Source organism: Jaculus jaculus, chromosome 22 (genome assembly GCF_020740685.1).
Source record: "Jaculus jaculus isolate mJacJac1 chromosome 22, mJacJac1.mat.Y.cur, whole genome shotgun sequence".
Lineage (NCBI taxonomy): Eukaryota > Metazoa > Chordata > Mammalia > Rodentia > Dipodidae > Jaculus > Jaculus jaculus.
Genome location: NC_059123.1, coordinates 2,648,004 through 2,673,400, shown reverse-complemented (window position 1 = coordinate 2,673,400; position 25,397 = coordinate 2,648,004). Strand labels below are relative to the sequence as shown.

The 25,397-nt window shown below is 50.6% G+C and overlaps 2 protein-coding genes across 2 annotated transcripts in view; one reads left to right on the top strand and one right to left on the bottom strand.

Annotated features, from left to right (window-relative positions):
• The window catches only part of Mrps35 (mitochondrial ribosomal protein S35), a 33,090-nt gene extending 22,065 nt beyond the window's left edge, over positions 1–11,025 (top strand). The window contains exon 8 of the mRNA XM_045139597.1: positions 10,238–11,025. Within this exon, the coding sequence (XP_044995532.1) occupies positions 10,238–10,507 (270 nt within the window). The 3' untranslated portion in view covers positions 10,508–11,025. The remainder of the gene's footprint in view (positions 1–10,237) is intronic.
• Positions 11,026–15,646: 4,621 nt separating this feature from the next.
• Mansc4 (MANSC domain containing 4) lies at positions 15,647–25,106 on the bottom strand. The gene is made up of 3 exons (XM_004664409.2): positions 24,881–25,106; positions 18,479–18,613; positions 15,647–16,639 (listed from the first exon to the last, which is right to left on the bottom strand). The coding sequence occupies exons 1-3, from the start codon at positions 25,104–25,106 to the stop codon at positions 16,014–16,016; spliced, it is 987 nt and encodes a 328-aa protein (XP_004664466.2). The 3' UTR covers positions 15,647–16,013.
• Between the last annotated feature and the right edge of the window lie 291 nt (positions 25,107–25,397).

The following is a 25,397-nucleotide window of genomic DNA, read 5'->3' as shown; positions in this document are numbered from 1 at the left end:
GGCAGAAGGCTGTGAAGCCGGGTGCAGCACCGGAACAGTCTCGCTGAGTGGAATTCTTTTTTCCTTCACCAGCTTGGAACCCATGCTTGGAATTGATGTTGCCTCCTGGCATTTAACCTAATATTCAGAAGCCCTTGCTTCATCCATCGCTGTACTTGGTAAGGGCTAGCTTCTGAGCACTTCGTACTCCGATGTCTGTGTCCCCGTGGCTCTTTAGCCTTTTGTGCAGGTTACTTCTGAGTAGCGTTGAAAGTGTCCGTCTGGACGTTAGCAGGAAATAAGGCTACTTCTGCTGTATGTGTTCGGGCTGGCCGACTGCAGTTAGACTACAGCACCGCTTCAGGCAACAGGCTGAGTAGTGTGTCAAGGAACAACTCGTTCTGAGCTAAGAGGCAAGTGTGCATGGACCAGGGGTCCTCAGCAGGTTCTAGAAGCAGACATCACGTGATGAAAGTCAATTGGTGCTTCAGTGCAGAAATTTTACCTTACAGGCAGGCAGACAGACTTAGATTTCATCCCAGTTCCATCACTTTCTGCATGTGTAAGTTATTTAAGCTTTGGGGTAGATTAGAGAGAATTTTTCACAATGTCTAACAAATAATGTGTTCTCAATAATTGGCTGTTAATATTGCTAAAAATACTAAGATGAAGATTTTTTTCTTGGAATTTCAAGTCCCTCTATTCCTGATTCCACTATGTAGCCTGTAGTTAAAGTCACATCTAGATCTTGTACTCTGTTGGACTTCAGTTTTTATAACATGTGCTCTATCCACAGTCTTGACAGAACTGGTAGTAGCAAACCTTCCTAAATTTTCATTTCTGTTGTGTGATTCTTTGTTCCACCATTGATTGAATGGAAGAATGATTCCGGGATTGCGGTCACCTTAGTAGATGATTCCGGGTTCGTGGTCACTTTAGTAGATGATTCCAGGGTTATGGTCACCTTAGTAGATGATTCCAGGGTCATGGTCACCTTAGTAGATGATTCCGGGGGTCATGGTCACCTTAGTAGATGATGCCGGGGTCATAGTCACCTTAGTAGATGATTCCGGGGTCATGGTCACCTTAGTAGATGATTCCGGGGTCATAGTCACCTTAGTAGATGATTCCGGGGTCATGGTCACTTTAGTAGATGATTCCGGGGTCGTGGTCACTTTAGTAGGACCTTTTATTTCTTGGCAGTACTGGGAGTTGTACTTAGGGCTTCACTTTCCAGATTGGCTTTTTGTCAGAAATACATCTGTCTTCCTTTGTAGTAGAGTGATTCTTTTTCATTTATATTTATTTATATTATTTTTTATAATTTTCAATATTATTTTGATTTATTTATTTTATTTATGTTATTAATATTTATATCTATTATTTTTTCATGAGAGAGAGAGAGAGAGAGAGACAGAGAAAGAATTGGTGCATTAGGGCCTCCAGCCATTGCAGTTGAGCTCCACATGCGTGCACCACCTTGTGCGTCTGGCTTACGTGGGATCTGGAGAGTCGAACATGAGTCCTTAGGCTTCATAGGCAAGTGCCTTAACTGCTAAGCCATCTCTCCGGCCCATGATTCTTAAAATTATCCAGTAAACATTGCTAGAGGGCTGGGAAGATGGCTTAGCAGTTCAAGACACTCGCTTGCAAAGTGTGTTGGCTTTTTCAATTCCCAATCCACATATGTAAGCAAGACGCAAAATGTGGCACAAGCATCTGGCAGTCATCTGCAGCAGCATGAGGCCCTATCATGTACACACACACACACACACACACACACACACGCATGCAAATAAGTGAATACTGTTTTTTTTAATTGAGCTGGATATGGTGGTGCACACCTTTAATCTCAGCACTCAGGAGGCAGAGATAAGAGGGTCACTGTGAGTTTGAGGCCAGCTTGGCACTATAGAGCGAGTTCTAGGTCAGCCTGGGGGAGTGAATCCCTACCTCAAAAAAATAAAAATAGAAATAAAAAATTCTCACTTGGTTTATGTTTGGAATTGGAGATTAAGCATAGGGCCGTCTTGTGCTAGGTACCGTTAAGCCACACCTTCAGTTCTAGGTTGGGAATTTTATACTCTAAAAGTCTGTTTTATAGGGACATTTTTGCAAATATTTCTGAGAAAAATGAAGAGTGTGGGTTTAAAATGGCATGGGCATCCAAGCCATAGTTATTTATCATCCTTGCCCCTGTCACCTAGGGACAGGGTTTGGGACTTGTCCCAAAGACCCTTGGGATGACGTCCTCCGCACACCTTTGACTTGGGATGGGTATCCAGTGAGGAGAGGTTGCACTTGTGCAGGAAGAACTACTTGGTAGACTGTTTTCATGCCTCTGCTGTGCTGGGACGGTGTCTGTTCCTCAGGGCCTCCGCCGCTGGTCCCTGGCCTCCAGAGCACGGCCACCTCAAGTGCTGTGTCTGACACTCATCTGTGGCTGCCTGTTAGAGGTGCTGGACCCACCAGCTGCGTTAACGTCCTCCAGGGCCACCACATCTTGGGGACTGCCTCTCCTTCATTGTCCTCTTGCTGCCCGTTGATGACTTCTGCCCATCCAGGAACCTGCTGGCCCTCCCTACGCCCTGCTGACCCGTCCATGTGCTCCTTTATAAAGAAGTCCTTGCAGAGCCTCAGTCTATCAGCCTTTACCACGTCAGCTCTGTGGAGTGAGTTGTGCCAATGCACACGGGCTTTGCCAGGCTCTGTTAGCTAGAGAAGGGTGAGCTGTGGGGTTTCTTCCCTCCAGTGTTCAGCAGCTGTGCAGTCCTCACCCCTTCCTATCTGTGTGCTCCATCCCCATGGATTCAACTGACCTAACCCCAAAAATACTCCTAAGGCAATTTTATATTAGAAAAAGTTAATAAAAATCTGTATCCTTTAAAAAAATTGGCTGAAACCAAAGTGCATCTCTAACATGAAATGCTTATCTTACTTCACACTTTATGCATTGGCCCAGCAATATTATAGCTTTAAAATGTTCATTAAGCTCCCGTGTTGAGTGAGTGGTAGCTGGACAGTAACAGTAGGGAGTGGCACATGTCAGTGTTGCTTCGTTGCAGACAAGCACACCTGGCTCTTTGTTCATGGACATCGTGTTCTCATCCCTCACACCCTCTCTCTCCCTCTCTCACCTTAAATTTCTGTTGTTTCATATGACTCTCTGGAGTTAACACAAAAAGTAAGTCAAAAAGTAGGTTGAAGGGCTGCAGAGATGGCTTAGCAATTAAGGTGCTTGCCTGTGAAGCCTAAGGACCCGGGTTTGATTCCCCAGGACCCACGTAAGCCAGATGTACAAGGTGGCGCATGTGTCTAGAGTTTGTTTGTAATGGCTGGAGGCCCTGATGCAGTCTTGTCTTTCTCTCTGTGTGTCTAATAAATAAGATAAGCTCTTAGCTTTAAAGGGGGGGGAGTGGATAGGAGTCATTCTCTTTTCTTGAAGGTGATTTAACGCATCTTTTTGTTTTAACACAAAGCATTTGGTGTGGCCGCCTGTTTCCCATTAGCACAGATTCTGAAAATCAAGACTGTTGCGACTTGTGCACGCGGAGAGGCGCCCAAAGTGGCCGCCGTGTGTCAGCAGGGGCCTCAGACGTGAACCACAGCGTCGCTTTCATACTCTCCATGGGGCACGCTAGTTCTGTTCCGCCTTGACTTCCAGAACACTGAGGAACGTGAGCTGAGGCCGCCTTCAGTTCATAAGTGGCTGACTGACGGTTCACCTGCGCTGTGGCGGAGCTCCTCACACCAGGGCGCCTGCGCCCTGACCAGCTGTTACCACGGAGACTGACAAGGTTGCTCTCTTTGAAGACAGTTTTTGCGCATGACTCTAGTACCAGCTGAGGGGTGCGGGCTGTGTCTCACACGGCGGGTTCAGACTTGGCGTTCAGGCCGTGGGCAGTGCGGTGCCTCTCCTCACCACGCAGGAGGGCCGGGCACTGCCCACCCAGGAGCCCACCGCAGCTTTAACATCTTCCCGAGGGCTGAGACCACAGTCCCGAGAGTTCAACTCTCTTTTTCTCTCCTAATGCCTCCTAATATGCAGTCCGTTAAAAATCGCTCCCTGTGGCTTCCTGGGCTCTGCTGGAACTTCCCCGCTTCCCCGCAGCTGCTGCGCCAGGGCAGCTTCCCCTGCCTAGCGGGCCTCGCCGGCCCGGCCGTCGCCCCTCGCGCGCCTCTGTTGCTCTCCGCACCCCGCACAGTCCCCGGGTCCCCATGACCCCGGACCGTGCCTCTCAGCAGCCAGCCACCTCACTGCCAGCTACCAGAGGCACTGCTGTGCCCGGACCCCTGGCCTTTGTGTGCGAGCGCCTGTGTTCCTCCCTTCTCCATGGCTCCGTGCACGATCTCTGCTGATTGTGACAATGGCCAGTTACAGGCACCGGGCCCTGCATGCCACCTCTCCGAGTTGTCTCATCCTCCAGCGTCCTGCCACTGCTTCTGTGGTGGCAGCCTGCGCACATGTCTCCCCCCTGCTGTGGGGTCACGGAGGGCCAGGACAGGGTCTGTCACCCAGCTTCGTACTCCAGATTCGAGTACAGTGTCTGCAGACAGCCTTCAGCAAGAGCTTTTTGTTGTTTTTTAACTGATCTAGATTGGATTGAATTCCTTGACACAGTCAGTTAAAACTTAGCTTTAGCAGCTGAAAGAATTAGTGGTGATTTTTTTTAAAAAATTTATTCATTATGAATATTTGTCTCCCAATTTTTAATTTTTCAGATTCATTGGGATTTTTTTCAATGGTTAAGCTGTTTTCCCTTATAAGCACAATGCTGCCCTTGTAGTCAGGAGTAGTGGAATATTCCTGTGATTCCTGTCCTAGTCAGAGGAGTTGCACTGAGATGGGGGGAGGAGGTGACAGGCCTGTGTTACAGAAGCAGGGTCCCTTGTCTTACTGCAGAGTGCACTGGCACTGCATTAGCTAGACAGTGGATGGTGCTGTGTGTATTAAACATGTGCTTGCAAAGGGAAAGATGGCAGATTCACATTAAGTTGTTCTTTGTTATGTGATGTTTGCTTTGTTCCCAAGAACATGGTGTTCCACCACAAACAAGCAGCGTGGTTTTGGGCAAATGATCTAATTGCTCTGGGCTTGGGTTTCCTGGTCTGTAAGACCTGGATGGTAGTAGCCCTGGGCTGTGTGAGAGTCCAGTGAGGTCACGTGTCGGGGACATGGACAGTTCCTGGGCTGTGTGAGAGACCAGTGAGGTCACGTATCGGACACATGGACAGTTCCTGGGCTTTGTGAGAGTCCAGTGAGGTCACGTGTCGGGGACATGGACAGTTCCTGGGCTGTGTGAGAGTCCAGTGAGGTCACGTGTCGGGGACATGTACAGTTCCTGGGCTGTGTGAGAGTTCAGTGAGGTCACGTGTCAGGGACATGGACAGTTCCTGGGCTGTGTGAGAGTCCAGTGAGATCACGTGTTGGGGACATGTACAGTTCCTGGGCTGTGTGCGAGTCCAGTGAGGTCACGTGTCGGGGACATGGACAGTTCCTGGGCTGTGTGAGAGTCCAGTGAGGTCACATGTTGGGGACATGGACAGTTCCTGGGCTGTGTGAGAGTCCAGTGAGGTCACGTGTTGGGGACATGGACAGTTCCTGGGCTGTGTGAGAGTTCAGTGAGGTCACGTGTCGGGGACATGGACAGTTCCTGGGCTGTGTGAGAGTTCAGTGAGGTCACGTGTCGGGGATATGGACAGTTCCTGGGCTGTGTGAGAGTCCAGTGAGGTCACATGTCAGGGACATGGACAGTTCCTGGGCTGTGTGAGAGTCCAGTGAGGTCACGTGTCGGGGACATGGACAGTTCCTGGGCTTTGTGAGAGTCCAGTGAGGTCACGTGTCAGGGATGTGGACAGTTCCTGGGCTGTGTGAGAGTCCAGTGAGGTCACGTGTCAGGGACATGGACAGTTCCTGGGCTGTGTGAGAGTCCAGTGAGGTCACGTGTCGGGGATTTAGGACAGTTCCTGGGCTCTGTGAGAGTTCAGTGAGGTCACGTGTCGGGGACATGGACAGTTCCTGGGCTGTGTGAGAGTCCAGTGAGGTCACGTGTCAGGGACATGGACAGTTCCTGGGCTGTGTGAGAGTTTCAAAGAGAGAAACTACTACTTTGTGAATTTAGACACTAAGCTTTGATATCAAACTGTAAGTCAGTATACAAACTTTTATTTGTTTTTTTCAAGGTAGGGTCTTGCTCCTTCACGGGTAGCCCGAAACTCTGGCAATCCCCCTACCTCTGCCTCCTGAGTGCCGGGATTACGAGTGTACAAACGTGTAAGTAGCGTTGAGTCCTCGCTGTGAGTTTGTTTTGGTTCAGTTCTTGGTGGTGTGAAGCAGGCTGTCTCCCATCACCACAGGCGTTGGGCCCACGGACCCCTATGTCACTTTGTGTCCAGCTTTGTGTCAGCCCTGAGACTGAGCTTGGGCTGCCAAGTCAGCTCTCCAGCCTGGTTCTTCTTGCTGTTGGGTCTCATGGACCCAGGCTGACCCAGAGTGTACTCTCTTCACCAGGCTGGCCTCAGACTCATGGCAGTTCTCCTATCTCAGCCTCTTGAGTGCTGGGATTAAAGGCCTAACTGCTACAACCTGGCTACTGTACCTTAAAGTCAGAAATTAGGGCTGGAGCGATGATTTAGCAGTTAAGACACTTGACTATGATGCCTAAGGACCCAGTTCAATTTTCCAGAATCCACGTAAGCCAAATGCACATGGTGGCGCATGCATCTAGAGTTCATTTGCAGTGGCTAGAGGCCCTAGCACACCAATTCTCTCTGCCCCCCTCTCTCGTTTCTCACAAATAAATAAATAATAAAATATTAAAGTTAAAATTATAGTGTACAGGCTTTTGAAAGTGAAAAATAAAGTTTTTTTAAGTTATGTATTATTATTTGCAAGCAGGGAGAGCGTCAGAGCAAATGGGTGTGTAGGGCCTCTTACCACTGTACATGAACTCCAGATGCATGAGCCACTTTGTGCATCTGGCTTAACGTGGGTACTGGGGATTTAAACCTGTACCATCAGACTTACAAGCAAGCATCTTAACTACTAAGTCATCTCTCCAGCCCCCAAATACAGGTTTTTACAATAGTAATTTGCAATATAATTTCATTTTAGTTATTTGAGAGAGAGAGAGAGAATATGGGCACACCAGGGCTTCTTGTTGGTGCAAACAAACTCGGGATACATGAGCCATGCTGGGGAATTGACCCCTGGCCTTCTGGCTGTGCAAGCAAAGTACCTTTAACTGCTGAACCATCTCCCAAGACCCTAAAACTTTTTTAAAATTGCTGTTTAGACTAAATTCTCCAAATATTGTTATGATCTTTTGGAAATTTTTATGTTAGGACATATGAGAGCTGTCTTCCAGTTTCACATCTGCAGTGTTAAGTAGCGTCGCCCTCCACCATAGAGGAGCTCTGAGGAAACACAAACGAGGGCTCCAGGCTCATCCCGCATGGGGCTCTGCTGGGGAAACGGATCCTTTCCTGTTTGCGCGCGCGCACACACACACACACACACACACCATCATGTACTTGTCGTGGAGATGAAAAGACAACCTCAAGGTGTCCATCTTCTTCTCCCAGGAAAGATAGGGTCTTTCTTGCCACTGCTGCTTGTGAGCTTTGAGATTCTGCTGGCTCGGCTTCCATTGTCACACAGGGGTTGGGATCATAGGCATGTGCTCACACTCTGCCCCGTGTGCTCACACTCCCCATCCCGTCCGCCACACCACTCCGCCCCATCTGCGTACACGGAGCCCTGAAAGAACCGCAGAAGCTGGTTGACAGCGTCTGTGAGAAGAGGGTTCCTTTTCTCTTGAGCACACAGCACTGGGTTTGTCTTCTGATCTGGTTGTGGCTGAGTTGGGTTGGAGCTGGGCCACAGTCTTGTAGCATTTAGTCCACCTCAACTTTGTCCCTTCTTGTCATGGCTCAGGGCTGAGGTACAGCATGGGGAGAGACTGCACAGTCTGGAGGGTGACCGAGGGGCCACTTGTGCTTTCCAGGGGCTTGGGGAATGGTCTTGACCCTTGCCACTTCATTGTCTTGCATGCTGTGAGAGGGAGAGGATGCTGGGAGATTGTGGGAATTATATTGTGCTGCTTAGAAGCCCACCCAGAATCCGGCTTTCCTGCTGTGACCCAAAATGGACCCTGTTGTGTCTGACTTCCTGAGTGTTGATCTGGCTTGTAAGGCCTGGTTTGTAGATTGATGCCAGGGTCTCTCTTTTACTGCATAAATCCTTTTGAATGGCCCAAACTCCAGTCTTATTCTCCTGCAGAATGAGAAAACAATGGGCTGGAGAGATGGCTTAGCGGAAGCCTAAGGACCCCGGTTTGAGGCTTCAGTCCCCAGGACCCATGTTAGCCAGATGCAAGGGGCCTCATGTGTCTGGAGTTCATTTGCAGTGGCTGGAGGCCCTGGCGTGCTCATTCCCTCTCTCTATCTGCCTCTTTCTGTCTGTCTGTTGCTGTCAAATAAATAAATAAAAGAATGAGAAAACGTCCCCAAAGCAGAAACAAACGTCAAGGGTTTTCAGAAGGACCCTTCACTTATGTATTTGTTTCCTAATGCGACAGGAAGTGGTCTACGGAAGGAAAGGATTTATTCCTACCTAGTCTCTAGGCTGCGTCATGGCAGGCAGGGTGTGGCCGGAGCAGCCAGCGCAGGGCAGCTGCAGCCAGGAAGTGAGGAGTGCGCGGCCGGCTCTCCTTTCACCGGCCCGCACCACGGCACTGCTCGCAGTTGGGTGGGTCTTCACATCTCAGCTGACCAGGAAAATCCCTCACAGACATTCCACAAGACTTGTTTCCATAGTGATTCTAAGATGAGCATCGGTTGCAGTCCGGTTCACATTGCTGGGAGAAATCACCCAATCAAGAACAGCTTCTGGGAAAAAGAGGTTTATTTTTGCTTACAGGGTCGAGGGGAAGCTCCACGATGGCAGGGGAAAATGGTGGCATGAGCAGAGGGTGGACATCACCCCCTGGCCAACATAAGATGGACCACACCAACAGGAGGGTGTGCCAAACACTGGCATGAGGAAACTGGCTATAAAGCCCATAAGCCCGTCCCCAACAATACACTCCCTCCAGGAGGTATTAATTCCCAAATCTCCATCAGCTGGGAACCTAGCATTCAGAACACCTAAGGTTATGGGGGCCACCTGAATCAAACCACAACGGCACCCCTGCATAGTCCTACAGCTGGAGCCACATTCACCTGCCCTCACTGATCCCATCATTGCAGATACCCTTGGCGGGCATGGGAGAGGAGTGCCAGTTACCTGGTTTTGATTTCATTAAAGTCATTCGTTAACATAATAGACTAGTTTTGCTGAGACCTGCATCTTGTTCGAAAGTGGACGTAGCCATGCATGACAGAGCACACTGGAACCCCAGCACTTGGGAGGCAGAGGCCGATGGTGAGGTCCAGGCCAGCCTGGGCACATTGTAAGTCCAAAAAGACAAAACAAAAATCCAGCTGTGAGAGGCTCATGAACGCTGGCCTGGACTACATTGTGAGACCTGGTTGCAAACACAGAAAATGTTTGGAGCTGTTTACCTCTCAGGACTTGATGCTTCTTAACTGAGGAATGGTGCAGAATGGCCCACATCGTAGAAAATGTTGTTGCCTGCATATTCTTAAAAAGTTTCGAAGGTGTTGGGGAATAGCTTCTTAATACACCTCTTAAAAGCTGTCCGTCCCACTAGCTTTTGTCCCTATTTCAAAAGCAAACAAAGGGGCCTGGAGAGATGGCTCAGTGGTAAAAGCAAGTTGCCTGCAAAACCTAACAACCCCAGTTGGATTCCCCAGTGCCCTAGTAAGGCCAGATGTACAAAGTGGCACATGAGTCTGGAGTTGTTTGCAGTGGCTGGAGGCCCTGGCACACCCATTCTCTCTTTCTTTCTCTGCTTGAAAATCAATAAATATTTTAAAAAACAAACAAGTGTGAACTTTCGGTGTGCTAAGATTTAGGATGGCAGCCTACAAGAGGAAACCAGGATGTCCTTTTTGTCACTGACGTTTGTAAGGCAAGTGAAGCGTGGACGTGAAGGTGGAGCTGGCGCTGGTGGCGCCGCCCAGCAGCTGCTGCCCTTGGAGCCGAGTGCGGCTGAGCTGCAGTGGCCCGGGCAGCAGCGGCCCAGGCCTGTTGCGCTTGCAGGGTGTCCACTGGGCCTCCTTCTAAAACAGCCAACCAGAAGTCCTTTGCCTTTGATTACATGTCTCAGAACTCAGAACTTTTCTTTCCTTCCAGAAAACCGAAGACTGGGAGAAAAGCAAGACACCAGCCGACATGGATGAGCACGTGTGGGAGAACAGCTCCTCGGAGAAGAACCTGCTCCGGACCCTTTGCCGGATCTGGGCCACGGAGGAGGGCACGGAAGCAAGCCCAGGGCACCTGCTGGGCACCGAGGAGGCCGCGCAGTACCGGGAGTGCGTCATGCACCTCAAGAACCAGGGCGAGGATGATGCCGCGCTTGCCCGGTACAAGGACGCCGTGAAGAGGCTGCTGCACGTGGCGTGAGGGGCCACCGAGACTGGTGACGCGTGGTCACTGGGGGCCTGTAAAGATGGGCTTGGGTGCACACTGCCGCGTGAGTCAGCTCTGCGCCTTCCACACACGTCCCGTTCGCACAGTGCGCTCGCCGCTCGGGACCCGGGACTTCCCTACTTCAACACCGGCAGAACGCCTGTGTTTCACGTATACTTGACTCTCTTGTGAGCGCCACCTTTCTCTCCTCGCAGTTAGCATTTCGTGTTTCTTTCAATTAATGAGTTTGTGGTGGAGAAAGCTTGGCCTAGGACCCAAGCATAGCAGTTCCGTGCTCTGCTCACTTGTCTGCACGGTCACGGTCATCTCACACAGCTGCTAGTCTGGGGTCGGCCAGGGTCGTGGGTACTTTGTAAAAATTTAACTAGTGGGCTGGAGAAATGGCTTAGCGGCTAAGCTTGCCTGTGAAGCCTAAGGACCCCGGTTCGAGGCTCGGTTCCCTGGGATGCACGTTAGCCAGATGCACAAAGGAGCGCACGTGTCTGGAGTTTGTTTGCTGTGGCCAGAAGCCCTGGTATGCCCATTCTCTCTCTCTCTCCCTCTTTCTCTGTCACTCTCAAATAAATAAAAATAAATATGTATTAAAAATGAATAAGTTGTGTGTGCATGCCATGCCATGGTGCACATGTGGAGGTCAGGTTGTCTTGGTGTCTGCTCCGTCTTTTTGAGAACATGGTCTCTTTCCACTGAGCAAGCAGCAAACCAGCATCGGATGAGCTGCCCGTGAGCTGTGGATTCTCCTTGTTCCACTCCCCGTTGTCCTGGGTGCCTTGAAATCACAGGTGTGCATACCGTTTTACACCTGGCTTTATGTGCACTGTGGGCACTGGAGAATTGAATTTGGCCTAGCAGGCTTTGTGAGCAAGTGCCTTTAGCCTCTGACCAGCCCCTTCCTATTTTCTTTTGACTTTTGTTTTTTGTATCTTTTTAAGAAAAAAAAATTTATTTATTTGAGAGAGAGAATGGGTACCCCAGAGCCTTAAGCCACTGCAAATGAACTCCAGACACACGTGCTACCGTGTGCATCTGGCTTGTGTGGGTACCAGGGAATCAAATCTGAGTCCTTAGGCTTTACAGGCAAGCACTATAACCACTGAGCCATCTCTCCAGCCTGTGACTTCCATTATTGTCAATATTTGTTCTTGTGCCTAATGTATTTTGAACACAATCCCCTCCCATTACTTTCTTTTGTTCCCCAACTGCTTCCCCTGAACACCTTTCCAACTAGTTCCTCTTTTATTCTGATGTCATTTTGCCCTCCTCCGCCCTATGTGATGGAGTGTTGATGGGCCCAGCAGGACACAGGTCTCAGGTCTCATGCAGGTCATGAGGACCGCAGTGAGGTTGTGAAAGTGACAACCCCCTCACGTCTGAAAGACGGTGTCCATGGCACTGCTCCCTGCCCTCTGGCTTTCCGTTCTTTCTGCCCCTCTTCTTCAGTGTTTCCTGAGCCTTGCCGGGGCAATGGAAATGTCCCATTGAGCGCCGAGCACTCAGCGGTCGCTCATCCTCTGCACTCCGACAAGTCTCGAGTCTCCCCAGCAGCCACCGCCGCCCCTGAGTCAGGACGAGAGCAGTGCGGATATAGACAAGTGCTGGATGGGCACCGCTGATCTGCTGAGCCTAACTAGCAGTCGCTTCCCCTTGGGCCTGTGACCTTCCAAGCCACAGGCTCCAGAGAATAGGTTTTCAGGTCCAGCTATGAGCTCCTCCCACAGAATTGGCCTCAAATCCAGACACCAGTTGTCACCTCTGTAACAGTCACTGTTGCCCCGGGCTCTTCTAGTACAGTTTCCTCTGTCCCTCCCGGGACGTTTTATGGTGACTCAGCTGTATAGCACCTTGCCGTTTTTCACTGACAGGAAGAAAAAGTGGAGACAGTCATCCCTCCTCTCCGGCTACTGAAGCTCAGGAGGGAGAAAAGACATGAGGAGGGCCTGGAATTCCATAGAAATAATGACAAAGTGGAAACTGCTAGAAGCATTGCAGTCATGTCATGGTTAATCTCTGCTTGTCTTCATGACAGGATTTAAAGTCACCATGGAAACAAACCTCTGGTCCTATCTGGAGTTTCTAGATTTTAGATGAGGTGAGAGGACCCACCCTAACTGGGAGGTACCATCCCATGGGCTGGGGTCCTAGACTAGATAAAAAGGAGAAAACTGGAGCTGGGGAGATGGCTTAGTGGTTAAGGCGCTTGCCTATGAAGCCTAAGGACCCATGTTCAACTCTCCAGACGCAGAAAGGTGAGGCAAGCGCAAGGTTTCACACGCCCACTAGGTGGCGCAAGCGTCTGGGGTTCGATTTCAGTGGCTGAGGCCCTGGTGCACCAGTTCTCTCTGTCTCTGTCTCTCTCGTGCTCTCTAAAATGAAATTTAAAAGAAAAAATTAAAAAGGAGAAAGCTGGCCGTACGCTCAGCACTTGTTCTGATGTGGCAATGCGATGCCGCTTCCTGCTCCTGCCAGGCTCAAACTATAGTCATTTCTGTGAAATTACATAAGAAAAGAGTAAAGTTCTGAGACACTCCAAGCAGGAAAACTCTTTAGTAGTCCTAATTTGTGGGAAAAATCCTTAAGCCATTCATAATTAAATGTAAACAAGGGCTGGTGAGATGGCCCAGTGGTTAAGTCGCTTGCCTACGGGCCAGAGTTTGACTCCCAGTGCCCCTGTAAAGCCAGATGCACTAAGTGGCATATGCATCTGGCGTTCATTTGCAGTGGCAGGAAGCCCTGGCACGCTCATACTCACTCTGTCTCTCTCTCCCAAATAAATAAAATTTTAAAATAACTTAAACCGCTTGGATTCAGGTGTGGTAGTGCATTCCTGTAATCTCATTACTCGGGAGGTACGGGTAGAGGGGTCACGAGCTCAAGGTCATCCCAGGCTGCTAAGACCCTATCTCAAAATCAAAACAAAAAAGCAAATCATTTTTAAAAGAATGTCCAAACCTATAAAGGCAGTTTTCTGAATGATTTGTTTAAACAACTCGGTGATGTAACACTTGCTTAGCTTGGGCAAGGCCCTGGGATCAGTCTCCACTACCACAAATGTCATAAATAAATGAAATGTTGTGATGATAATTTAAATCTTGGTATTCCCCGCACCATTGGAACGGGTATTTTGTATAATGTATTAAAGAAATTGACAAAGTTCATTGTGATACCTAATGTATTAAGGTAAGTTGATTAAATTTTTTTATCAGATTTTTATTTGTAGGTGATATTCCATTGACAGTTTTTTTTAATACTTTTATTTCATATTTAAAAAGTCATTTTTTACTCTATCAATACCAGGGAAAGAGAGAGAAACATCTTTGAAGCTGCTGGTTAGTCTTACATGTGGGGAAATAGTGCTATTTAAATCTTTTTGTTTGTTCACTTGGAGACAAGATGTTACAGTCAGGTTCGTATTGCTGGTAGAAATCACCCAACCAAGAGCAACTTCTAGGGGAAAAAAAGAGGTTTATTTTGGCTTACAGGCTCAAGGGGAAGCTTCCTGATGGCAGGGGAAATGATGGCATGAGCAGAGGGTGGACATCACCCCCTGGCCAACAACAGGTGGACAATAGCAACAGAAGAGTGTGTCAAACACTGGCAAGGGGACACTGGCTATGACACCCATAAGACCGCCGCCCCCAACAGTACACCACCTCCAGGAGGCGTTAATTCCCAAATCTCCATCAGCTGTGGACCTGGCGTTCAGGACACCTGAGTGGATGGGAGACACCTGGATCAAACCGCCACACGAGGCCTCATACTGTTGATCCTCCTGCTTCTGCCTCCCAAGCGTTAGGAGATGGGATTGCAAGCGTGCGCCAGAATGCTGGGCTAAAGCAAAAACAAAAACAGAAAAACTGCTTTCTCTTTGCCATGCTGAGGATTGAACCCAGGGCCTTGTGCATGCCAAACAAGCCCAGCCTTCTCTTACTTCCCCTTGCCTATTCTGCAAACGCCCTGCTGTTTCTCAGAACGTGGTGAAGGCTGTGAAAGCTACGTCCCTTACAGACACTAGAGTCTGAGTGCAGGAGTTAGGGAGGAAGTGGCACAAAAGAGACAGGGCCCTGGCTGGAGCAGGGTGCTCGGCATGCGGGAGACCCTGCGTTTGACCCCTAGTCCTGTAAAAGAAGGAAAAGAACAACTGGACTGCTACAATTCCTAGACACACTTGGCAAACAAAGTGAAGGTGAAAGCCAAAATTCCCAAGCTTTATTCACCAGAAACCAACCCAGAGAACACAAGAGCTCACTCTACGCAGGATCCCCGACAGGCATCTCTGCTCTAGAAGCCATGGGAGAGGGTCGGTCGGGAACATCAGAACAGGAGGCTCTGCTGCCGACCAGCGAGGCTTGTGCTGGCTGGCTCAGACCTCGAAGCCGCTTACTGCTATCAGTGTGACCTTGACTATGAGACAGACCTAACCATGGCACAGGTGGGTTGTTTTTTTTTTTTTCCTGGTGACTTTTTTTCATGTGTCTTAGAAAAATGGGGTGGTTTTGAGCATAGGCTTTTAAAAAGCTTTTATTGCATGTGTGCGTGCACACACCCAGGCCACAAGCCATGTCTGCAGGTCAGGACAATTTCAAGGTGTCTGTGCTGTGTTGGTAGATGGTCTCTAGCTGCTGTGAACAAAGACGAGCCAAGCTTCCAAGTCTCACGGCTCCACCTCCCACTGCCTTGGGGCACTGGGATCCCAGGGGCGTGTGCCCCGCTGCATCTGGCTTCACACGGGTGCTGGGGTGGGGGACCCAGCTCAGGTTGGCAGGCTTGGCGAGAGCCGGACTACTGAACCAGCGCCCCAGCTGCAGGTATGGGGCTTTCGAACCAGACTGCGTTCTCTTTTTCTCCTCTCCCTCTCTCGCCTTCCCTACTGCCCTTCCTCTCTCCTCTTTTTTTTGTCTCCTTCTCCCCCTCTCTTCCTGCTCTTCTCTTTTTTTAGCTGAGGCTGGCCTGGATATCATATGTAGTTCAAGCTGGCCTGGAACTCGCAATGATCCTCCTGCCTCAGCCTCCCAAGTGCTGGGATTACAGATGTGAGCCAGCACACCTGCCTGTATTTATAATAAGTTCTGGCCTCTGCTGTGTGACCTGACCCAAGGTGCTTCCCGCTCTTCACTCTTAGTTCCCTCATCTGCCACGGGCACTCGTCACTCTGCAGCAATAGTATCGGGGTGTTCCTGCCTTTCGGGGAAGGGTGTACTTAGTTAACGTAGCAAAAGCATGCGGACCTCTGTCACTCAGAGCTGGGGAACAGCTGCCGAGAATAGACAGAATCTGCAAGAACTGGGCCGGGGAAGGGAAAGGCAGTGTTCGGGAGAGCAGCCGCGTCACGAAGCGTGGGCCTTTGTGGGTGCTTGTAGCGGGCATCCTGGGTGACTGCCTTACGGAACGGAACGACGGAAACAGCGTCTGAAAGCTTGCACCTCACTCCCCACCTTTAAGAGTTCCGCAGCGCATGGCACAGTTGACTTTGCCTGGGCCTTCATTTTCTCTGCCCCGGTTCATGCTGGCCCTGTTGCTGCCGACAGCACCCCCATGCCCGGGAGACGACACAGCAGCAGAGGAAGATGATGGAGACACCCAGGGCCGTCGCAGCCAGCCAGGTCCCTGAAGCCAGCTGCGCCTCAGCGTGCGTCTCCTCGTCGTCAGGTGTGTGGTTTCTGGCGTTGGACCCCTTGGTTTTGTTCAGCAACGGCTGGCTGCTGTTGCGCCGGGATGGAACGGGCACCTGAGAAAGCCTGGTGTTGATGGGCCCAAAGAAAGGGGACACAGTCTTGTTATCTGGACTGTGGCTGAAGTCAGCACCCAGTGACACAGCACTGGCCTTGTCGTCAGTGGAGTCACTCGGGGAAACAGACCTTACCCCAGCGTCCGTGGTGAAGTCCTTGGAATCGCTGGGGTGTGTGTTTGAGCCTGAGTCTTGATCTGCAGTGGAGGGCAGCGCCTCCTGGGGCAGCTGCAGAGGGTTTGCCACCTCCGTGTGTGGCTCTGCAGGACTGAGGTGTGTGGCTTTTGGGAGCCTCGGTCTGTCCCCCCGAGCAGAGAAGGCACGGGAGCTCAGGGATGTGTGAGGTGACTGGTCAAAGACCAGCAAGTCTGGGTCCACGCCTGAAAGACAGGTGAGGTGTTCACATCAGCATCATGCAAAGAGAAACGCCCAGGTCCTTTGAGAAATGCTGGTTTTGCCAGGCGAGGTGGCGCACGCCTTTATTCCCAGCACTCAGGAGGCAGAGGTAGGAGGATCACCGTGAGTTCAAAGCCACCCTGAGACTACAAAGTGAATTCCAGGTCAGCCTGGGCTAGAGTGAGATCCTACCTCGAAAAACCAAGAAAAGAAATGCTAGTTTTGCCACTGTGGGTTACTGAACTAAGCTAAATCCCGGTTCCACCTCTGCAGCCTCCGTAAGGCTTGAACCGGACTGGCTGCGTTCGAGTCTCTCCTAACTCCTGCGACGTTTTCTGCTGCAGACACATTGGCTCCAGGAAAGGGGGGTGTTCTTCCCGCCCCGGGCTCTCCCACAGCACTGGGAGCTACCACGGAACATGTCAAATGGAATGAAGAAGCAAGGTCTGAGAAGGGAGAACTATTCACAAAGCAAAGCTGTCAATCACGTCCCCGTCCAATCCCTGAGGGTCCGCTTTACTACTGTATTTTCTGACCTGGTACACTAACTCCTCTTGCTCTGGCTTCAGACACGCCCAGACGCTGCTCATTCTTAGGAGAGAGAGAAGAAAGGAACTCAACGGCTTTCCAGGGCTCCCTGTCTCTCTTCGTACACCACTGCTGTCATCCTGCCCTTTTCTGACCTTGGCCTTATAATAGTGTCATCCTTCGTCCGTCCGTCCATCCATCCATCCATCCATCCATCCATCCCTCTTAGTCATGTCTCATTCTTTATTATTCTGGTTTGTTTTGTTTGTTTGTTTTGGTTTGGTTTTTCGAGGTAGGGTCTCACTCTAGCTCAGGCTGACCTGGAATTCACTATGGAGTCTCAGGGTGGCCTCGAACTCATTGGTGATCCTCCTACCTCTGCCTCCCGAGTGCTGGGATTAAAGGTGTGCGCTACCATGCCCGGCTTCTATTATTCTGTTTTTTATTTTTTTTAAAAAAATTATTTATTTATTTATTTGAGAGCGACAGACACAGAGAGAAAGACAGACAGAGGGAGAGAGAGGGAATGGGCGCGCCAGGGCTTCCAGCCTCTGCAAACGAACTCCAGACGTGTGCGCCCCCTTGTGCATCTGGCTAACGTGGGACCTGGGGAACCGAGCCTCGAACCGGGGTCCTTAGGCTTCACAGGCAAGTGCTTAACCGCTAAGCCATCTCTCCAGCCCTATTATTCTGTTTTTTAAAGGTGTGTGCCATTATACCTTTCTTTCTTATTTTTTTAAATTATTTGTTTATTTGAGAGAGAGAAAGAGGCAGAGAGAGAGAGAGAGAGAGAGAGAAGTGGGCACGCCAGGGCCTCCAGCCACTGCAAATGAACTCCAGATGCATGTGCCCCCTTGTGCATCTGGCTAACATGGGTCCTGGAGAGTTGAACCAGGATCCTTTGGCTTTGCAGGCAAATGCCTTAACCACTAAGCTATCTCTCCAGCCCCCTTCTTTATTATTCTTATACACTCATTCTTCATGACTCTTGTTCATTCTTCATTACTCTCAAAATTCTGTTTCTAAGGCAGCCAGTCATTTCTGATCCCCTGTTCCCTTTGCTGGGGCTCTCTCAGTCCTTAGCATGGCTGTGATTCTCTCTCTCTAAATTCCCCTAGCTCCCCACACCCCCGCCTCCCTTGGCACCTCCTACATGGTCAGGTTCTCCAAACCGAGGTCACTGGAAGGGCATGGCTTCAGAGACACGCGTGGCTGCTCCAGCCGTCTCGTGGCTGCCTGGCTGCGCTAATGCATTAATTATCCTATCCTCCAGAGGCCGGTGTCGCAGTCCTCACCAGCTGTTATGTTGTACAGAATGGCACCGGCTCTGGGCTCCAGGATGCAGCTCTCCAGGGTCGGGCAGTGGACGTGGAGGCAGTTGACGTTGTCGTGAACGGGGTCATGGAAGAAGACCGCCACGTTACAGGAAACTGAAAAGCAAACGACCAAGTACATCGACCAAGGGCCTTGATTTCCACCAGTCATTCTGTGTATTGGAGACAAGGTCTCACCATGTAGCCAAGGCTGGCATTGATCCTCATGAACTTCCTGCCTCAGCCTCTGGAGCGCCGGGATTATGGACAGGTGTCACCATGCCTGCTTTTGCTGCCCTTGTGTTGGGCGTGGGGAGGCATCCATTTCCTTCAGGAGCACTGCATTAGTGCTGTGGTGTTGGGGTGTGTTTAGGCATTCTGTGGAACAGTGGGAACTGTTGTCACCTAGTCTATATGATAGCTTTTTTTCCACACATGTGTAGTACGTACATATGGTGGTGGGGGGTGTGGTACATGCACACGCATGTACGGATGTGCTCACAGACACGTGGAGGGCAGAGGAGAACGTGGGGTGTTCTGCCTCTGTCTCTCATCAGGTGTGTGCCCTGAGCACAAGAGCTTCAGTTTGCGTGAGCCCATGATTCTCCGGGCTCTACTCCCCACGTGACTGGGGTTACAGGTGTGTGTGGTCATGTGTGGCCGTTTAGGTGGGAATCAAACTCGAGTGCTCTCAAGCCTTCATTCTTGGATATCTACTGACTTTTTTGTTTGTTCTTTGCTTTTTTGAGGTAGGCTCGTGCTCTAGCCCAGGCTAACCAGGAATTCACTATGTAGTCTTATGGTGGCCTCAACCTCACAGTGATCCTCCTACCTCTGCCTCCCAGGTGCTGGGATTAAAGGCGTGCACCACCATGCCTGGACTTCTGCTGATTTTTAAATAATATTCCTACATTCATTGTGTATAAAGACTACCTGAAATCATTGTTTTAGTCTCAGTATTTTATGTTCGTGAAAATTCAGTTGGCTATACAAACCTCTTGATGTATGTATCCACTTTTGAGCTACAATGTCCTGTCAGAGTGCTAAAATCCTAGGGCCACCAGAGAAAGAAATAGAAAAATAAAGGGGTGATGGTGAAATGGAGGGAAAGAGAGTGATGGGAGGGGTGCTAAGAGAATTGGCAGCCTTCCTGTGAGGAGCAAGCATGGGGGGAGAGCTGACTATGTCATGACTGCACATAGAACCTGCCCCAAAAGAGGCCAAGTGTGTAGAGGAGAAGCCTGACCAGGGTCACTAAAGAGGCAATGAGGGATGGGCAAGGGTGCTGGCGTGTGGTCTCCAGTGAGCAGGGTGCTGGCGTGTGGTCTCCAGTGAGCAGTGTGCTGGCGTGTGGTCTCCAGTGGGCAGGGTGCTGGCGTGTGGTGTCCAGTGAGCAGGGTGCTGGCGTGTGCTCTCCAGTGGGCAGGGTGCTGGCGTGTGGTCTCCAGTGGGCAGGGTGCTGGCGTGTGGTCTCCAGTGAGCAGTGTGCTGGCGTGTGGTCTACAGTGATCAGGGTGTTGGCGTGTGGTGTCCAGTGATTGGGGTGCTGGTGTGTGGTCTCCAGTGGGCAGTGTGCTGGCGTGTGGTCTCCAGTGAGCAGGGTGCTGGCGTGTGGTCTCCAGTGGGCAGGGTGCTGGCGTGTGGTCTCCAGTGAGCAGGGTGCTGGCGTGTGGTGTCCAGTGAGCAGGGTGCTGGCGTGTGGTGTCCAGTGAGCAGGGTGCTGGCGTGTGGTCCCTGGGCAGGGTGCTGGCGTGTGGTGTCCAGTGATCAGGGTGCTGGCGTGTGGTCTCCAGTGGGCAGGGTGCTGGCGTGTGGTCTCTGGGCAGGGTGCTGGCGTGTGGTGTCCAGTGAGCGGGGTACTGGTGTGTGGTATCCAGTGAGCAGTGTACTGGTGTGTGGTGTCCAGTGAGCGGGGTGCTGGTGTGTGGTCTCCAGTGAGCGGGGTGCTGGCGTGTGGTCTTCAGTGAGCGGGGTGCTGGCGTGTGGTCTCCAGTGAGCGGGGTGTTGGTGTGTGGTCTTCAGTGAGCAGGTTGCTGGTGTGTGGTCTCCAGTGAGCAGGGTGCTGGTGTGTGGTCTTCAGTGAGCGGGGTGCTGGCGTGTGGTCTTCAGTGAATAGGGTGCTGGCTTGTGGTCTTCAGTGAGCGGGGTGTTGGTGTGTGGTCTTCAGTGAGCAGGGTGCTGGTGTGTGGTCTCCAGTGAGCAGGGTGCTGGTGTGTGGTCTTCAGTGAGCGGGGTGCTGGTGTGTGGTCTCCAGTGAGCAGGGTGCTGGTGTGTGGTCTTCAGTGGGCCGGGTGCTGGTGTGTGGTCTCCAGTGAGCACAGCACATCACTGTCTCATGTTCTTGTCCTCTTTTCTAATCAAATTTGCTCCTTAAGGCACATTGTGTTATTTCTAGAAAACCTAACTTCAGATTTCCTAAATGCAAGCCTTTGATCTCTCCTCCTCAAACTGTTACAAGCTGGGACACAACTGAATTGGTAGCGTGTTTGACTCATGTGCGTGAAGCCCTGGGTTCGATTCCCAGCACTATGTAAAGGGGGCATTATGGCATGTGCACGTAATCTCAGCACTGTGGAGGTGTAGGCATTAGGATCAAAAGTACCAGTTCAAGGCTGAGATGGCTCAGCAGTTAAAGGCGCTTGCTTGCAAAGCCAGCTGGCTCAAGTTCATTTTCCCAGTACCCACATAAAGCCAGATGCACAAACTGGCGCACAAGTCTGGAGTTTTTTTTGCAACAGCAAGAGACTCCGGTGTGCCCAGTCTCTCTCACACAAAAATAAATAAACAGTGTTTTTTTTAAAGTACAAGGTTAAGTGGGGCAATGACTCAGTAGTTGGGAGTGCTTGCTAAGCATGGGAGCCTGGGAGGGCTTGATCACCACTTTAGACAGCCCGAGTTTGAGTCCTCGTACCCACATACAAGCTGGGTGTGGTCACACATCTGTAACTCCAGTCGGGTGGCCTAGAGACCACAGAATCACTGAGGTTGGCAGACCACAACTGGCGTCTCTGGGTTGAGAGGGAGACCCCAGGAAGTACGCAGATGAGCAGTGGAGAAGACACTCAAAGCTCGGCTCTAGCCTCTGCACGCGTGGACATGGCGTGTACCACCTTCACACACTTAGGTGCACACGTCACACATACTACATCGCTACATACACTTATGTGCATACAAGAAAAATAGTTCAAGGCCTTCCACAGCAAGTTTGGCCTAGGCTATATGAAACCCTGTCTCGAAAAGAAGAAGAAAAAAAACACCTGAATTACAACAAGATTTGACTCCTGCTGTAGAGAAGTCAGATGTGAGGGTCATGTGAGTTATCCAGTGGCCAGAAGGTATCAAGTTCTTTAATAAAATGCGATTAGAGTGGCACTGCTGTGATCCGCAGGCCTTGGAGCAGGCTGGGGTCTGCTGTGTAATCAAGCTGGCAGAACCTGTCCTGCCTCTCTGGGAGGTTTACTGAGGGAAACTCCAGAGCTACTTCTGGGGTGCGACCCCCCCAGTTCCTGGATTCCTTATATTTGGGGAGGAGAAAGAAGAGAGCAGAAGTTAATCGCTAATCCGTTACAGCCTGCAAGCACAGTTCCAGAGGACGGTGCTGTCCAGACACCTATTAAAGCAGCCGATGCCGTAGAGAACAACACGCCCACTGTTTGTAAGACGAGGTCTCACTGTATATAGCTTAGGCTGGCCTTGAACTCATTATACAGCCCAGGCTGGTCTCCATCTCCGGTCTCAGCTTCCCGAGTGCTTGGGTTACAGGCCTGAGCCACTCGGCCCGGTTTTGGGGGAAAATCTTTAAAGCTGCTTTCTCTGGAGCGGGGCGTGGTGCTGCGTAGCTAGAATCTATAGGTGCCGACACAGGACAGCCATGAGCTTAAGGTCAGCCTGGACGATACAGTGAGGCCGTCAAGGAAGGGAGAAGAGAAGGAGGGAGAGGGAGCATGGGGGAGACAGGAAAGCTCTGTATTTTGTCTGTGTGGTTCAGATTTTCAGCTCTGAACAGGAGTGTGCAATTGTACATTCTGGCTTCCAGCTAAAACCTGGGCTGTGCCTCCCCTCCCTGCCCCTTCCTGTTCCGAGGGAACCCGGACCGGCTTGCAAGGGAGACTCTGAGGTGACAGCATTGTCCTAGCTAGAGGACTCCACGGTCCTGAAAATGCTGAGGCCATGGTGTCTCTGGGGTGGCGACACAGGTAAATTCAGAGTATTCACCTCCCGTCACCCTTTGTGAAGGCTCGTGGGACTTAGAGCATCAAAAGGGAGAAACCCAGATTGTCGTATGTTTTGGAACGATTTCTCTTTATTAAAAGAATTGCTGCCTTTGTGCCTGATGAGTTCTTAGGATGTGGCCTGTGACAGTTTCTCACAGTGTAAGCGCTCCCTTGACAATCTACACGCTACAAGAAGGCTCCAAGTTTCATTTCAGAAAACTCGCATGTTTAATTGGACAAGAGGCACTGGCAATTCACAAACGGGTATAAAAATATGATTAAAAGAGGGTAAAACAACCGTGGGAATTAGTTTAAAGTGAGTGTTGGCTCTTTGGTTTCACTCCAAGAACCTTTAAAATCATGAGAAAAACCAGTGAAAGACATCTCTAGGCAACTTCAACTTGAAATTCTGCAACAAAGAAAGAAATGTTTACTAGTGGCAGGCTGTGGTCATATTAATAAGAATGGGATGGGGAGAGGGCTTAGCAGCTAGCATGCAAAGCCTGCTGGCACAGGTTCAATTCCCCAGTGCCCACAGAAAGCCAGACGTGGCGTGAGTAGCTGCGGTTCCTTTGCAGCAGCAAGAGGGCCTGGCGTGCCTGTGTTCTCATTTCCTCCCTTCTCTCACCCTCCCGCTTTCCTTTTCTTCCTCTCCTCCCTCTCCTCGCCTTGCAAATGAACAAAAGTACCTTTAAGAAAGAATGATAGCACTCAGATTTCACTCACAGAGAAAGAAATTTGAAGATGTGACTTACTTATGTGTTTATTGTTGTTTGACATAAATCTCCCTCTATGTTTCAAACCCAAGCCACACTCTAACTTCCTGCCCAACACATCCCACAGTTCAACATCCCGTGAGAGGACACTTCACACTACTGCCACCCAAAGTGATGTCAAAAAGGAAATTATTAAGCTGTGCAAGTTGGCGCACATCTGTACGCAGCCCAAGCACACGGGAAGCTGAGGTCGCCTACGCTACATCAGACCCTGTGTCCATACACAGTGAAACTATAAATAATAAATTAAAAGAAAATTAGGGGCTGAGGAGATGGCTCAGTGGCTAACGGAATTTGCTTGCAAAGCCTTCCAGACTTGGTTTGATTCCCCAGTAGCCACATAAAACCAGATGCACAAAGTGGCACATGCATCTGGAGTTCATTTGAGGTAGCAACTCATCTTCCTCTTTGTGCTTGCAAATAAATACATTTTTAAGTGAAATTATTATAAACTTATTTTGTTTTTGTTTTGAGACAGGGCCTCATGCACTCCTGGCTAGTCTTACACTCACACTCTTTTTTTCGAGATAGGGTCCTAGAATTCACTATGTAGTCTCAGGGTGGCCTCGAACTCACGGCGATCCTCCTCCCTCTGCCTCCCGAGTGCTGGGATTAAAGGAGTGCACCACCATGCCCGGCTAGTCTCACACTCTTGATGGTTGTGACAATTGTCTTGAAATCTTGCTCCCCTGCCTCTACCTCCCAAGCACTGAGATTATGGCACCTGGCTTACTGGGTTATAAAAATGTTTTTATTTATCTTTTAAAAATATTTTGTTTGTTTATGAGAGAAGGAGAAAGAGGTGTGTGTGGGGGGAATGGGCATGCCAGGGCTTCTAGTCACTGCCAAAGAACTCCAGACTTATGTGCCCCTTTGTGCATCTGGCTTTATGTGGGTACTGGGGAACCGAACCCAGGTCCTTAGGCTTTGCAGCCAAGCACCTTAACTGCTGAGCCATCTTTTCAGCCCTGGGTTATGAAAATATTGTTAGTTGACCCTGGAGAAAATATTTTCCATCAGCACTTTAAAAAAAATTATTTATTTATTTGAGAGAGACAGAAAGAGAAAGAGGCAGAGAGAAAGAGAGAGAGAGAATAGGCACGTTAGGGCCTCCAGCCACTGCAAAAAAATTCCAGATGCATGCACCACCTTGTACATCTGGCTTACGTGGGTCCTGGGGAATCGAGCCTCGAACCAGGGTCCTTAGGCTTCACATGCAAGCGCTTAACCGCTAAGCCATCTCTCCAGCCCCCATCAGCACGTTTTTGAAGAAACATCATCACATATATGAATAGAGCCTGCGCTGGCCCTCCTGAGCTCTCCCGCCTTTCTTTGCCCCTCATCCCCATCTTGCCTCTGCCTGGAGACCCTCCACCCCCTGGACCCCCACTCACCATCCTTCCGGAGGCAGCAGCTGCGGCTGCATTTCTGCCCGGTGTTCTCGGAGTAGTACTTCAGGAACTGGGCCCCGCGCCCCTGAGACTCCTCCAGGTCAATGAGGAGCCCCGGGAAGCGGCGGATCCAGCAATCCCTATGGAAGACGGTGGGAGAGCAGAGGGCCTGCGCGGCCTGGGCCAGGCTCAGGAGCAGCAGCGCCGAGGAGGCCATGGCCAGGGCCATGTCTGCGGGGCAGGGCAGGCTGGCAGCGAGGGCTGGCAGCGATCGGCTGCAGCCCAGCGCGCACCATGCGGCCAGGGCCCAGGGGCTCTTGCTATGGGCCTGGCTGCAGAGTCCCTTCTAGAAAGAGGTCATTCTTTGCACCTGGCTGCTTCAGGTGACCCCCGGGGCCTGCCAGGTGATCTCAGTGCCCATCCCCTTGGCCTCTGGCAGACATGGGTTCTCCCCCTCGCTTTTCTTCTGTCTCCGAGAGTGAAAAGTCACGGTCGCCTTTCGCCACCGGAGCCCAAAGAC